General features: G+C 47.2%; 1 protein-coding gene across 1 annotated transcript in view; it reads left to right on the plus strand.

Moving 5' to 3' along the window:
- LOC308473120 (monofunctional C1-tetrahydrofolate synthase, mitochondrial-like) overlaps positions 1–16,318 on the plus strand; it is a 120,168-nt gene that overhangs the window by 5,819 nt on the left and 98,031 nt on the right. The window contains exons 3-7 of the mRNA XM_080998430.1: positions 113–163; positions 255–308; positions 2,628–2,752; positions 4,102–4,202; positions 5,928–6,067. Coding sequence (XP_080854556.1) covers positions 113–163; positions 255–308; positions 2,628–2,752; positions 4,102–4,202; positions 5,928–6,067 — 471 coding nt within the window. The remainder of the gene's footprint in view (positions 1–112; positions 164–254; positions 309–2,627; positions 2,753–4,101; positions 4,203–5,927; positions 6,068–16,318) is intronic.

Here is a 16,318-nt window from a genome sequence, read left to right on the forward strand (position 1 = left end):
AGTATTGATTGCAATTTTTTCTCGAGTTACAAATTGTTTACAGTCTCATTTTCTTTGACACCATTCCTAACTTGTTACAGTTCTCTTTTTACTTTTCTTTAATCCCTTCAAGATTGGCGATGATGATCTGGGGCAAGAAATTATCAAAAACATTGCAGAAGAGGTGAGAGTATGGAAATACTTGTTTCTTCCAAATTAAAGTGAGAAATTATTGGGCTTTATAGCAAAAAAAAATTTCCCATTTTTCTTTGCAGATTGGCCTGAACCTTGTTCATATTTGTCTCCCTCGCAACTATACTGAACATGAGGTAATAATTTATGAATTTAGGGCTTTCCCTGATGCAGTAGTGCTAAATGGCTAATTGACTGAATTAAGAAAAAAGCTCATAGAAAAGGGTTGTTGGCTTTCCTACCTCTCCTTTCCCCCAGCAGCTTCCAAAGGCTTTACCTGAAGTTTGAGGGTCCTCCTGGATGAGCTGGGCTGGGGTGTGGGAAGGCTTGCTGAGAATTTATGTAGAGGCACCTTCCATGAGAGGATCTCTCACTTTCCTCTTATTCCCTCTGCATCATAGCCCATCACATTCAGGAGGCTTAACAAACAACAACAACAACAATTTATATGTACCTCATCCATCTGACTGGGTTGCCCCAGCCACTTTGGGTGGCTTCCAACTTATATAAAAACATACCAAAACATTAAACATTAAACATTAAACATTAAAAAGCTTCACTATGCAGATCTGCCTTCAGATATTTTTTAAAGGTTATATAGTTACTCATCTGCTTCTTGGGGGATTTGAAGGGTTGACAGGAGAAGAAGGGGCCGAAAAATGCTTCTGCCCACCTCCTTCCAGTGGTGCTTCTTGAAATACAAGAAAAAATCTTTATATGTGTGTTTTCCCCCCCAAGCACTGCCTATGGTACATGCCTGTAAACTGCCTAATATTATGATCCAAAGCAAATATCATTGAAGTGTCCTGCCTGAGTCTGTGCATCTGAGAAAAAAGTCCACAAGTTCAGTAGGGTGTACTTCAGTGTAACTGTGCAGAGGACTACATCCTTGTGAGTAAGTACACTTAGTTTTGCAACTGAATACCCATAAGAACAGCCCTGCATTTGGGAAGCCTAAAAACAGGACACGATAACAGTAGTCTCTTATTCCTAAGGAAGGTTTACTCAGAGGTAACCCCAGTTACCTAGGAATAAGACCCATTGTATTCAGTAGAACATACTTCTGAGTAGGCATGAGTTGGAGTCTTGTTGATTACCTGTTTAGTCCCGTTGAAGTAGTTAAGGATAGCATGACTCTTTCTAAAAATAACAAAGGAATTCAAAGTTGAGATTGATAGTCTTCAGTCCTCAACTCACCCCTGTTAATAATATATTATGTACTGCATTTGCCTACAGATTTACATTTTCTCCGAAAACTTGAGCTGTGTACTGTTGAGGGCTGCCTGCTGTTTGATTGCAGGTTTCTCACCCAGACATTATTTCAATAAGAAATCTGCTATGTTTAGTTACAGTATGTTATATTGCATAGTAAGACCATTACCAATAGAATATTAATAAGGATGAGCTTTCAGTCTGCGGTTATTACAGTATTCCTACCTAAGTAGCTGTCAATACCTACACTTACAATATCAACAGATCTTCTAACAATGGAGAGGAATGTAAAACTTCTACAAAGCTCTTTGTGGCTGTCTTGCCTGGTCATCCCACAGTGTCTCATGCTGTGAGAAAGGAGAGACATTGTGCTGATGGGGGTTTGAGGGAGAGAAGCAGAAGCAGCTAGTGGTGGTAGCAGGAGCTACAGAGAAGGTGGGAGGAGAGGAGGCAGAGTGGGTGGAGGGGAGGTTGCCACCCCTACCAATCCTACCACCTTATCTTGATGTTAGTGTTAGAAACCTATTTCCCCTTCCTAGTGCTATTGCTAGAGCTGCTTTCATGAGGCACACTGTTCCCACTGACCATGGGACAAGCTTCTTCTCCATGTATTGTTCAGAAAATTCCACAGAACAAATAGAAGACATTCGCCTATGTGGTAAAAATAATCCACTCTCTTAAAATTGTATGCCCACATTTTGGAAGCATTATACATTCGACATTCTTCCATGCCATGATGATGTTTTTATATTTGTTGTCTCGTTTTCACTTAATAAATGGCATGTTTCAAATAATAAATTTGCAGTTGGCCTGCGACCATGTCCTTCCCTTGTGGGTTGTTGCGGGTTCCTTCTACTTCTGAGAAATACTGTATATCTGTGTCTGTGCTGTGATCCCCTACTTGACCAGCTCCCACCCATCTTCAGCCTATTGTGGTATCTTTAGACTAATATAGTACTGACTCACAACTGTACTGTGGGATGTAGCAGTTAGCATACATTTCATTGCTCTGAATGATAGAATAGTGTTCAAGTGCCCAAAGGTGGACTTTTACAGCAACACATGATCATAATAGTGAGTGTACTTTTGCTATATTCTTTCAGTTTCTGCAAGCGAAACATCATGTCTGATTCCATTTATCAATGATCCAATTTTCATTATATATTAAAATTCTAATATTTGATAATGTCCTTCAAGCTGATCATTTTTAAATCCTGATTTCTTAACCTTGTATTATTTTCTAGGTTATAGATGAAATTGTAAAGCTCAATGAGAATCCTAAAATTCATGGTCTTCTCCTTCGCCTCAGTAAAGAGTCATACACAAGCAAAATACTGAATGCTGTGAAACCAGAGAAAGATGTGAATCGGCAAGTTAAATGCTATTCAGTCTCCAGAAAATGTGGATTCATATGGGCTTGGATCCAGATGTTGCTGCCACCAGTGAAAGGGAGGGGAGATGACTTGTGATTCCCCACTCCCCCTGCAGTCAAAAATATTTATTAACTTTGCGTACTTCATTTCGTTTTTAATACATTTGTAATAATCTGTATCAAAAATGACAAATGACTGAATGTGTGGATTGAAGTGCATACAGTATTAGCATGTCAGTGTATGTCATGGTTAATGGTTTGCTGTGAATGCGGAGATTGCTCCTGTTCTAGCAACAAACCATGATCCTTGACTTATCATTACATCCAAACTGGAGTTTGTGATTTGTTTTGCACTGAACTATGTTCTGAAGCCAAAGTTAGTTCTTGGCTTGACCATTGTGGTTTGTGGAAGTGAAATAAACCATGATGGCTCAGTCCAAATGTAGTGCTAAGCCAAGGATTATGGTTTGCGATGCCTGCTCATTAGCAAGGGGGAGCAAAGTGGGCATAATCTCTGCATTCATGGTGAACTGTTTATCATTGGGTTACTGTGACATGTGAATGCAGTCAATGAGTATATTTATCTTAATGTACGAACCAAACCTATATGTTTTCTAGACCACACCCAGCCCTCTCTGAGGTGCCACCCACCCACCTAGTTTGCAACAGCTGTAAATGCATGCCTTCGAGCATCAACACGGCTGACTGTTCTCTTAAAACAAAAGAAAGTGGGTTTTAATTTAATCCTTATCCTAGCCTAGGCATAATTCCCAGTTCCTAATTTTTAAAATAATTTGACAGCAAAATATATACGGCATCCATTAATTTGGCTTTGATAGATAAAGGATTTAATTTAAGTATGTTCCAGTTTGGCCTGACAAATTGTGATCTACTTTCTTGTTTTTAGCCTTTATGGAGTCTAATTGCCTAAGATATTATTCAAAGCTATTATTCATTTCATTTACTTTGAAAAAAATCCAGGAGAACTGACCTGAGTATAAGCAGATATTTAATTTGTAACAGATGAGGAAGTGAGAATTTTATTAACGATTGAGAGGCAAGGGGACAAAGTTTCTCTGGAAGTGATGTTCTGTTTCAAACCAAATTGGTACTGGCAATTCCAAAATATAGTGGAAGCATTTATGCACATTCAGTGGATGCAGCTACACTGCTGCAGAGAGAAAATGGGTTAATACAGCTATAGTTTTCATGAGCATGTACTCTAGCTTACACCACCCCATTATAGTTTGTGTGTGTTAATAAATGAGCATTTATTTCTATATTTTACATACACATGCTGTCTCTCACATACTCTCTCCCCCCCCCCTCTATATTTTTAATTGCAGAATAACAGATTTTAACTTGGCAAGGTTGGTGCATGGAGACATGCATGGATGTGTGATTCCCCCCACTGCTAGTGCTGTGGTCAAGCTTCTGGAAAAACTAGGTACAAGTAATTGTTTGTTATTTATTATATTCAGCAACAGTGCTTAATATGTTCACATGCTAGTTCAGCCATGCAGTGACTAATCTGGCCAGGTCAGATAATGGTTTCTCCCTTGAAAAACAGTGACTCTACCATGCAAGGCCATCATAATATGATATGTATATAGACCTACATTAACCTATTAGCAAAGCCTTCTGGTTGCTTTAACTGTGGAAATGCAGAAAAACCATGAAATGTGTAATTAATTGGCCAGAGAATTCAGGTTCCTAAGAATGTCTACTTCAGTTGTGGCATTTTAAAGCAGGTTTTGGGGCCTTGTGGTTGTAAAAATATCCTCACAAGTGTGTGAGCAATGCCTGGTGAAATCGCAGAAGTAGGACAAGTTGCAGCAAAAGGTTTATAGTGGTCAGTTACTGAGGGGACTGAGATTTCTAGGGGTTGCAGTTACTGAAGTGACATTTGCTGGTGTGGAACACCGCAGTGGGCATTTACTCACATTTCAAAATTTATTTATTTATTACTTTCTGAATATGGTATGTTAATAACTCATAATGCATATGGTTATGATAGAAGGCGGAAAGAGGAACTAGATTTCCTAAAGCCCACCCCGCAATTGCAAATAGGAAGGAAGGTATTATGTTTTGTCACTGGGGTTATGGAAAGTTAAAGGAGAGAGTTGATGGAATGACCTCAGATGTCAATTTATGCTGAAGAACAATGTGAGCGGGAACCAGGAAAAAGGGGCGAGTTCCCGGCCGCGGGCTGCTTAAATGGAGCAAGCCACACCCCCTGGTCGACCGAATTGGTCGGCCTAAGGGTGACATGGCCGGGGACTCCCTATGACGCAGGGACTAGCTATGTCCTCCGCGCATGGGGCTAGCTCGCAACCAGCCCACAACTTTGTTTCCCTGGGAAGGGAAACGGCTTTGTCGGCAAGGTGTGTAAGCAAAGGAATGTCAGATGCATTTGAGTCTGTGTGGATCTGGATCTAATTAAAACTGGATAGATTAGCAATGGGTGGCGCTGTGAGTTAAACCACAGAGCCTAGGGCTTGCTGATCAGAAGGTCAGCAGCTTGAATCCCCGCGATGAGGTGAGCTCCCGTTGTTCGGCCCCAGCTCCTGCCAACCTAGCAGTTCGAAAGCACGAAGTGCAAGTAGATAAATAGGTACCGCTCTGGTGGGAAGGTAAACAGCGTTTCTGTGCGCTGCTCTGGTTCGCCAGAAGCAGCTTAGTCATGCTGGCCACATGACCCGGAAGCTGTACGCCGGCTCTCTCGGCCAGTAAAGTGAGATGAGCGCCGCAACCCCAGAGTCGTCCGCAACTGGACCTAACGGTCGGGGTCCCTTTACCTTTACCTAGATTAGCAACATATGCAAGCTTATTTAATTTAGCAAGATGCCATCAACGTCTCTGCTACTCAAGCCAAGACTGTCATTCATTTTATGAATACATGAAACTTTCTTCTGTCCATTAATCTGTCAGAGTTGATAAAATATCTTTCTGTCCTGCTTGCATGATGGTCTTGGTCATTAGAAAAGTTTCCGGAGCATAATGCTGCCCTATTCAAGGTTTTTAAATTGTAACATTTTCCATATGAGAGATTATTGCGGGGCAGGGGGAAGGGGGCAAGCTTCTGTATTAATGTCTGTAGTTCACTTGTTTTCCCAGTACAGTTTGCTAGCAGTGTAGCTAATTGGAGCAACTGTTATCTTCTCCTATCCAGCACATACTACCCTAGATGGAAAAAAGGTGTTACTTTTGGGAGTTCAAGGACCTTTAGAAGTCTCTTTGCAGTGCCTTCTTCAAAGAAAAGGGGTCGTGACTATGAGTTGCATGTGGAAAATGAAACAGCTTGAGACCATGGTAAATATACCAAATGCTTCATACTTTTTCTCACGTTTACTACTTAGCAAGACCCCAGGTTTATGTATTTTTATATACTGTGTGTGATATATATTTATACATATTTTCCAAGAACTTTTGCTAAATAAACTTCACTCATTTATTTTTCTTTGCATTCCTTAGCACAATGACCTGTTTGGTTTCTTTCCTATCCTCTACACATAGTGATACTTAGAACAAGTTTCATGTTCTCTAGCCTTCCCACATACTCTCCTGCCTTTCCTTATAAATATAACTTCTGATCCAGGCAGCACAATAAATTTCTAAGCATGGGCGCTCTCCTCAACCTGCATGTTCAAATTGCTATAAAAGAGGGGTTTTAATATCCAGAGTTGGAGGAGACCCTGTGTTCAGATAAGCATGGGAAGGACAAGTTTGTTGTGTTGCAATCTATGCGTGGTCAGAGGTGGTGGAAGCATGTGAGCCTAAGATCTGCTCTTGATTTCAGTCTGTGTAAAGTCAGGGAAGGAGGGAGGGAGAAAAATTGTAACAGGCTTTGGGATAGAAGCACATATTCCCTTTATTCAGAGCCATAGCTACAGGGGAGCTAGCTGGGATTTTTGCCCCGGGTGAAGCCTCCAGAGGGGCGCCATTGAGGCTTCCATCCTCTGTTTGTGTGTGTACACAAATGTGGGGGGGAGGGTGTGTGCCAAACTGCGTTGTTGAGCTGGGTGAAATAAAGCCTAATTTTGCCCCTGCTTTATCCTACTGGCAGAATTCTGTTGACCGTGGAACTAATCATAAATGCATAAAAGCCATTTCTGAAATTTCCCACCACTGCCATGCTCTTTAGAGTGTTTTATATTTAATTTGACTGATTGCTGATGTTTGTTGCTTCATGTTATTTTGCTGGTATTTCAGTGTGCTCATGTTGAATTATTTATAACTTGACAGCTTGCTCGTCATCTTTATATTCTGTGCTCAAGTTTCCCAATGCTTCATAGACATTCCCAGAAGGTGGCAGCCAAGTCAAGCCAAGTAAAAAAGTTTTACATGGGAGTTCATCTTTTGGACTTCGCAGTTCATCTTTTGGATTCAATACTCAAAACGCAAAGTATGTTTTCCCTAAGCAAAGCAGCTGTGATGCTAACACATTTCTCCTTTGGCAAGGCACTGTTTTTACAGCTGTTGATGTTACAGCAACATTTTACATGCTTTAAGTGATGGACAGAAGTTAAAAAAGCATAAACTTCATCCACAATGGTGAAACAGCCTCTCTGATTTTAGAGATTTTGACTTTGTCTTATTTTCCCTTACACCATACAGTTTTATTGATATTTCATTTTTGAATTTTGTGTCCATTTTTTGTGCAACTGCATTTTTTAAAAAAACCAATAGGTTGTACGACTCATATAGAGGAATCCTCATTAATTCAAACAGACCATCCAGGGAATAAATTGCAATCACTCCCATTCTCCTTTATCTTATTATTTTTATTATGAAAACAACTATTTCTGTCCAAATGCTTTCTCATAATCATAGTAAATTTTCTGAAAAATCCTACAACTTAATTTTGATGGGAAGACAAAATTCAAGAATCAGGTAGCAGAAAGTCTGTGACTTGCTGTCAGAGTTGCTTCCAGATCCTAGCTCACAGAGGATCACGCTAGCCAGCGATCATTAAATAAAAGTCTTTATTGAGTTACAGTTTCCATTCTCAAGCTGCTGCGTGCAACCCTACGTCTAATGGTTAGATCGGCGAAGCTCCATCTGAGTCTCCGCCCCTTGTACACCAACTTAATATCCTAGCCTTGTTCCACCTTTTCCGCCTGACTGTTCTTCTCTGGGTCCCTCTGCCCCCCGGGGTCTCTTCCTTCCGGGATTCCTCTGACGCTGACGCTGACCCCCCTGACTCTTCTCCCTCCTTTCGGCGGGCTTTAGGACCTGGCTCCCTTTCCGGGCTGCCTACTGCGCCACTTTCCTGTGCATTTGAACTTGGCGCGCGCGCCCAACCTTCCACCTTCCGTCTGACCGTTTCTTCGCTCCCCGATGGAGGTGTGGCCACTCCTGACTCGTGCCCTCCCCCCTGTTGTGAGCTGCCAGCGCTTGATCCCTGGCGCCCTTCCTCTTCCCTGCTCTCTGGCGGTGACGCTGGTCCCGATTTCCAACTGCTCCCCTCTGAGTCCCCTCTGGCTCTATCTTCCTGGGGTGTCCCCCTAGGCTCCCCCCTTGCCCTGGCCACTGGTGCTCCTTTCTGTGAATCTTCTGATTCACTGGAAAGACTCGGAGATCTCGGGTCGTCGTCATCACTCATCTTTTCTTCTGCCTCCTCCCCCTCGCTCTCTGTTTCCTCCCTTGCCCTTGCCTCTGCTCCTGAACCCCTGACATCCATCCCCCCCTCGAAGCCCCCTCTTCCCCCCTCCCCTCCTTCCGGTGCGGGATCTGGGTGCTGCCGTGTCAGGGGGACGAATGTCGGATACAGTTCGCTTCCCGTGGCGGGCCGCCATCCAAAGTCTTCCGGTTCTTCCTCCCTGCTCTCGTTGACGACGGTCACCTCCGCTTCCATCTCTGTGCCGCCGTGCTCGAAACCCGGGTCGTCCCCGAAAACGTCCATGTCCGTCTCTCCCTCGTTGCCTTCTGGAGACGTTGCTCATCCTGGACCCTCCAGCCACCTTCTGCGGAACTGCTCCTCTGGTCGATCATCCCACCAATACGAGGGTTCTGAAGCAGATCCCGAGGGTGACCCCTCCGGGGAACGGGCGTCTCGTGTCGGTTCCTCGTCCGAGTCGAACCCCCGGAACGTGCTGGCTGAAAGCGTGGGCGTGAAAAGCCAGTCGTCGAAAAAGTCTGCTGGCATTGGCCTATGTGGGAAGAGGGCATGAAACTCTTCTTTGAGCAGAGGTTCGTCTAAAGCGTAGCCCGGCACCCAGCTGTTGGCACTGGCCGGGGTGCCCTCCTTGGCGAGAAGGTATTCTACCCCCTCTTCCCCCCATCTGGAGTCCAAAATCTCCGTGACTTCGTTGATGCGCTCCTCCTGTGCCACTCCCCCTTGCCCGGTTCTCTCTCGGAGCGGACCCGGTGCCGTTCCTGGTTCCTGAAACCTGTGAGGTGCCTTGTAGGGAGTGAGCACCGATCTGTGGAACACCGGATGCATTCTGGAACCCTCCGGAAGAGCCAGCCTGAAAGCCACCGGGTTGACCTGTTCTTCGACTTGGTAGGGCCCCAGTTGTTTATGCCCTAGTTTCTTCTTCGCCAACGACCTGGCCGGCACTGCGTGGGCTGCTAACCAGACCCAGTCTCCCACATGGATCTCTTCGCCAACCCTTCTGTGTTTGTCCGCTTGTACCTTGTATGCATGTTTAGCCAGCTCCAGGTGCCGCCGCAGCTGATCGTGGACCTCCTGCAACTCCGACGCGAATGCATCTGCTGTCTGCGGCTCCCCCTCCCCCATTCTTTCCAGTCCCGGGAAGGTTCTGGGGTGCCTCCCGTTGTTGGCGAAGAACGGCGTGACCCCCGTGGACACGTGCTTCGTGTTGTTGTAGGCGAACTCGGCGAGAGGCAGGTAATCCACCCACGTCGCAGGCTGTTGAGTCGCATAACATCTCAGGTACTGCTGCATGATGGCATTGACCCGCTCCGCTTGCCCGTTGGTCTGCGGGTGTCTAGCCGACGCCAGGTTGATCTTGACGTTCAGGAAGCCCAGCAGCCTCTGCCAGAAGTTTGAGATGAACTGTCGCCCTCGGTCGGACAGAATAGACCGCGGCAGACCGTGAACCTTGAACACGTGGTCTATGAACAGTTTGGCGGTTTGTTCCGCCGTGGCCACCTTCGCACACGGAATGAAATGTGCCATCTTGGAGAACAAGTCCACCACCACCAGCACAGCCGTCTTGCCCCTCGAGCTGGGCAGATCCGTGACAAAGTCCAGGGCCACTCTCTCCCATGGTTCGAACGGAGTTTGCAGCGGTTCCAGCAGTCCGGCCGGCGGTCTGTGCACTGGTTTGGACCTCTGGCAGGTGTCACACCTCGCCACGTAGTCCGCGACTTCCCCTCTCATTCCGGGCCACCAGAAGTCTCTGGCTACTAATTCCACCGTCTTCTCCTTGCCAAAGTGCCCGGCAGTGGGCGCGTCGTGCAGCTGCTGCAGTACCTTGGCGCGAAGTTCGTCTCCCGGCACGTAGATGGCCCCTTTACGGATGAGCAAACCATCTCGCAGCTGGAACTCGTCGGTCGCTGCCGTGCCCCTGTGCACCTCTGCCATCTTTGCTTGCGCGAAGGAGTCATCCTGCAACGCTCGTCGCACCGCATCCAGGTCAACTGTTGCCGCCGCGCACGCCCACACTGTCGGTGCGAAGATGTGCATGGCGGCCGCTGGCGTTGCCTCCTCCAGATACTGTGGCTTACGGGAGAGAGCATCCGCCATGATGTTGGTGTCCCCCGGGACATACTCTATTCGGAAGTCGAAATTCGCAAAGAACTCAGCCCAACGTATCTGCCTCTGGTTCAGGAACTGTGCCGTGCGCCAGTGCTCTAGATTCTTGTGGTCCGTGCAGACCTGCACCGTGTGCTTGGCGCCGATCAGGAAGTGCCTCCACGCTTTGAACGCTGCATGAATGGCCAGCAACTCCCTGTCCCAGATGGTGTAGTTCTGTTCGGACTTGCTGAGCTTCCTTGAGTAAAACGCTCCCGGCCTCCAAACCCCCTGCGGGTCTTTCTGCAGCAGGACTGCTCCCACGGCTCTGTCCGAAGCGTCTGTCTCCACCCTCATCGGCCTGCTGGGGTTGACATGAAGCAGCTGCTCTTCCGACGCGAAGAGACGCTTGAGTGCCTGAAAGGACTGCTCCGCCTGCTCTGTCCAGATGAACTTCTTTTTCTTGGAGCTGAGCGTGTCCGTGATGGCCGCTGTCTGCATCGCAAAGCCTTTGATAAACTTGCGATAGAAGTTCGCGAAGCCGACAAACCGTTGGACCTCCTTCCGGTTGCGTGGGCTTTTCCAATCCAACACTGCTCGGACCTTGGCGCTGTCCATGGCGAGCCCTTTATCAGACAACTTGTAGCCCAGGAAATCCACCTCCGTCACGTCGAATTGGCACTTCTCCAGCTTGGCGTAAAGCCTATGTTGCTGTAGCCTGCTCAGCACTTCCTTGACGTGTCTGTCATGCTCCTGCTGCGATTCCGAAAAGATCAGGATGTCATCCAAGAAACAGACGCACGTCTTGTAGAGGAGCCCCGCCAACACGTGATGCATGAAAGCTTGAAAAACGTGGGAGCCATTTTGCAATCCAAAAGGCATAACTCTATATTCGTAGGTGCCCAGGGGCGTGAACATGGCTGTCTTCCACTCATCTCCGTCCCGCATGCGAATGAGGTTGTATGCCCCTCGCAGGTCCAACTTGGTGAACACTCTGCCCTTCCGTACCTTTGCGAGGAGGTCGTCGATTCGGGGCATGGGGAAGTCCGATGGCTTGGTCACACTGTTCAAGATGCGAAAGTCCACTACAAGTCTTTTTTGGGGCGTGTCCCGCTTCTTAACAAAGAATACCGGACTGCCCCCCGCTGCCTTGGACTCTCGGATGAAACCGCGCTCCAAATTATGATCTATGAACTCTTTGAGTTCCTGCAGTTCGTCCTCAGACATGGAATACAGCTTCCCTTTGGGCAGCGCCGCCCCCGGCAGCAGGTCAATTTTGCAGTCATATGGTCTGTGGGGGGGTAGCCTGTCTGCCTCCTTCTCGCAGAAAACCTCCAAAAATTCTGCGTACTTGTGGGGAACCGCTTGCAGCGTGCCTAGCTGCAGCTGTGACTCCTCTTCCCCTCCTTCCTGCCTGGGCACGATGCAGTGTTCAGCGCAAAAGGAAGAGCCGAAGGTCAGCTGCCTCTGGTACCAAGCCAGCGTCGGGCTGTGCTTGTCCAGCCAACTCATGCCCAATACAATGGGCGTGTCCGATAGTTGAGTGACATTGAAGCTGATGATTTCCCTGTGATTCCCAAGTCGCATCACCATTGGTGGCGTCTGCTTCACCACTTGCCCCCCTAGCAGCTCCCTGCCATCCACCGTGACAACCTGCAGGGGCAGCGTGGCAGGCAGCAACTGTATAGCGTGCCGGTCGACAAAGTCCTGCCCTATAAAGTCCGCATTGCTTCCGGAGTCAATGGTGATTGGCACGTCCATGGTGATTCCATTGGGCAGCTGGAGCGACGCGGTGAGCCTCACTACCGGTTTGGGCGGGAGGGGGTCCATGGGCTGTAAAATCTCTGGGGACTGCTTCACTGACACGTCTGGCTGGGCCCCAGTGCCTCTTCCTCCAACCAGACTCCGTCGTTTCCCTGCTGTGGTTGTCCTTGCTGCGTTGCTGCAGTTACCATTGCTGAGGCTGCAGTGTGCTTGTGGAGCCTCTGGGGACACTCTTTCGCCATATGCTGTGGATCATCGCAGATGTAACACTTCCTGTTCCCTCTAGGAGGCTTCGCTTTCACTGCTGCCGGTGCTAGGGCTCTGGCTGCTGACTGAGCCCTTGCACCTCCAACCTCCATAGGTTCCGCTCCTCCTCCTGGCGGAGGCGTGGATTGCGCACGCGCTGCTTCTTTGGGAAGGAAGGAGGAGCCCCTGGCTGGTTCGCGCCCTCCACGCCCTTCGCCACTGCTCCACGGACGTTCTTCCAGCCGCACCCCCACCGCCAGCGCCCTCTGAACGATCTCCTGCGTGGTCCGGGGTCTCTCCCCTCTCGCAATTTCATCTTTAACCGAGCCGTGCAATCCCTCCCAAAACAGGTCTCTTACAGGAGCCGAATCTCTGTCCCATTCCAGAGCACTGACCAAAGCGAAAAAGCGGGCATGGTACTGCCTTACGCTGGCCCTCCCTTGCTTCAGTCCATGTATCTGCTGCCGAGCAAGATCCACGTCAATGCTTGATAAAAAGCACCCATCCATCGCTTTAATAAAGGCATCCGCATTTTGGAGCGCCGGATCCTTATCTCTCCACAAATTGCGCAGCCATGCTTTAGCATCTCCATGCAAATGGGACATGATGAATCCCACCTTCTCTTGCTCATCTCTAAAGTCTTTGTTCAGCAGTTGCAGTGCACACATTACATCTGCTCTAAAGTTGGGGTACTGTTGCAAATTCCCATCGAAGTGAGAGACCAGACCGCCTGTTCGTCTCCCCAACCCAATCCCCTCCGGTTTGGGTGTCAGTTGCCCTTGCTTCGTAAGCACTTCCAACCTGACCTGGAGATCCCTGTAGGCGGCAGCTGCGTCCTCCTCTCTCTTCCTGGATGCAAGAGCCTCGGCATTCAGTCGCGACACTGCTTCTCTGAGTTCCGCTATCTGCTGTTCGGCCGTCATGTTGTCTGCCGTTCGTGAGCTCGCTAGTAGGCACCCGCTTTCTCTCCTCTCCGCGAGGCTGTAGATGCCCACAATTTACAGGGATGGAGCTTACTGTCAGAGTTGCTTCCAGATCCTAGCTCACAGAGGATCACGCTAGCCAGCGATCATTAAATAAAAGTCTTTATTGAGTTACGGTTTCCATTCTCAAGCTGCTGCGTGCAACCCTACGTCTAATGGTTAGATCGGCGAAGCTCCATCTGAGTCTCCGCCCCTTGTACACCAACTTAATATCCTAGCCTTGCTCCACCTTTTCCGCCTGACTGTTCTTCTCTGGGTCCCTCTGCCCCCCGGGGTCTCTTCCTTCCGGGATTCCTCTGACGCTGACGCTGACCCCCCTGACTCTTCTCCCTCCTTTCGGCGGGCTTTAGGACCTGGCTCCCTTTCCGGGCTGCCTACTGCGCCACTTTCCTGTGCATTTGAACTTGGCGCGCGCGCCCAACCTTCCACCTTCCGTCTGACCGTTTCTTCGCTCCCCGATGGAGGTGTGGCCACTCCTGACTCGTGCCCTCCCCCCTGTTGTGAGCTGCCAGCGCTTGATCCCTGGCGCCCTTCCTCTTCCCTGCTCTCTGGCGGTGACGCTGGTCCCGATTTCCAACTGCTCCCCTCTGAGTCCCCTCTGGCTCTATCTTCCTGGGGTGTCCCCCTAGGCTCCCCCCTTGCCCTGGCCACTGGTGCTCCTTTCTGTGAATCTTCTGATTCACTGGAAAGACTCGGAGATCTCGGGTCGTCGTCATCACTCATCTTTTCTTCTGCCTCCTCCCCCTCGCTCTCTGTTTCCTCCCTTGCCCTTGCCTCTGCTCCTGAACCCCTGACACTTGCCAATTAATTTTGCAATTTAATCCAGTTTGCTGTTGCCTGAAAATCTACTTGGGAAGTGCACTGCTTGCTTGTGTATGTATGTGTTTATATAATATAATCTCTCTCTCTTTCTCTCTCTGAATGTCTGATGTGGCTTCCACTTGAGTGTAGGAAGCTCCTGCAGCCAATCGGAAGCTGCACCTTGGTTTTTGAAGGGTTTTGGGAGTAGAACGGACTCCCAGAATGGATTAAGTTTGAGAACCAAGGTACCACTGTAAACCATTAGAATGGTTTGCATATATTGAAGGGAAATGAGAATTATCATCCTATCCTATTAAGAAGTAGTGCTATAAATCTATAAAACAGTTTTTTTAAAAAAAATATTACCTACATTGGTCCCACATTGTGAATTGTTCTCCCACATTGTTCTATAACCTGTGTGAGTTTAGTGCTCTTTAGAATAACAAAGCTTGAGGGTTTACTAGAAGAGTGCCAAGAGTATTTGCAAGCTTCACAAGTGCCAAGAGTATTTGCAAGCTTCACAAGCTCCAGTACACACAATCCTTGTGTGTTCTCAATCCTTTAAGAATCGTTCAAGAGTACACTGTCAGATTACAAGCACCATTCCTGTCAGCTGTTGGGTTTTGAAACCAGTTTGCTTCTCAGTCTTGCTTAACAGCAAATATAGTGAGCATTAACCATGACTAGTGCCAAATGTGAGCTGGAAAGCTGTAGTGCTGGAAAAATGGACTGTGTGCTCTTGCAGGGATGAGCAAATGTTAAATCTCTGCTGGCCTCCAAAGACAGAGCATCAGCAAAAAATGCAATGTGAAAATACATATTTGAAAAAGTTTACTTGGCAATTATCCACCTTCAACAAGATTGGATTACCGGGATATCCCCCCACCACAAGGAAAAGCAGCTTTCATTGGGGGGAGTACTTAGGTCAGAGAAACAGTGCAGGAGAAAAGCTTAAAACTCTCCCATTGTTGTGATCAAATTTGGAGGCCCTTGTGACTGCCTTAAAGAAGAAGGGGAACAATGAAAGATTCTATCACAGATCTCATGTGTAATGTGTAATTTGGCCTTGAGATTATTTTGTAGCCATCTATCATTTTATTTTATTTCTCTTCATTTCCTTTGATTTTGGTGGAGTGGACACCCAAGTCATATTTCTTTAACTTACAGATCAACTTGATTTTAGTTATGACCATTTGTCTTGGCACAGCTGCCTTAAGGCTTGCATGGTCTTTAAACAGAGGAGGAGTGTTCAGGTCGTCCCCCCCCCCCCCCCGGAATTCTTACTTGATCAGAGTTGGCTAAATACAAAGAACAACTGTTTATTAAATGCCAATTCATCATAAATGTGTGTTTGATTAAGAAGGGAGACATTTAATAGCAAATGTTTTAGGTAAGATGTGCTTGCCTATTATCTCTTAAAATTTATGTAGAAAACTTGCAGACACTGCACTGTTTGGACAACATTTGCTTTTCAGATACTTCAATCACATAACGCCAGGGAATATTTAAATTTGTGCTTCCTGAATCAAAAATCAATGATTCATTCAGCTGGCCTTGGGAGGGAGGGGATGATGAACTGTGTTCCTGAAGCAAACTGATTTTCAATAATCCTGTTGGTAGAAAAATAACCTTATATGTTTATGAAAAGTATGATGTGATAGCAGGTGATGGCAAAGACTGAGATCCTATAGAGTAGACTCTGCTTTGCTTTTGCAAAAGCAGAACACAAAGTCACTGTTAGATATTGCCTTGTAATAACAATAATTTTCCATGGCATTGACTCATGTGCTCTTACCCTTTTACTAGCAGGGGAAGTGCTATTTGACAAACATACATAATGTATTCCTTTTGGAGAGAAAATTAAATTGAAATTATACACCTGCCCTTATTGCGCCCATTGTTGTGGGCATTCATTTGTCGCCAGAGACAATGGAGTGCACCTTTCGGGGTGAAGTCAAACCATTGCTGTAGAAGCACCAAAGTGACCTGCCCAGGCTCCAGCCTGGGCAGTGTGTAAAGAGGTCCTGGGCTGCCCAGACAACATGACCCCCCTCACGGCTTTCTCTC

The sequence above is a fragment of the Podarcis pityusensis genome, assembly GCF_964106645.2.
Source record: "Podarcis pityusensis genome assembly, chromosome: 3".
NCBI classification, from domain to species: domain Eukaryota; kingdom Metazoa; phylum Chordata; class Lepidosauria; order Squamata; family Lacertidae; genus Podarcis; species Podarcis pityusensis.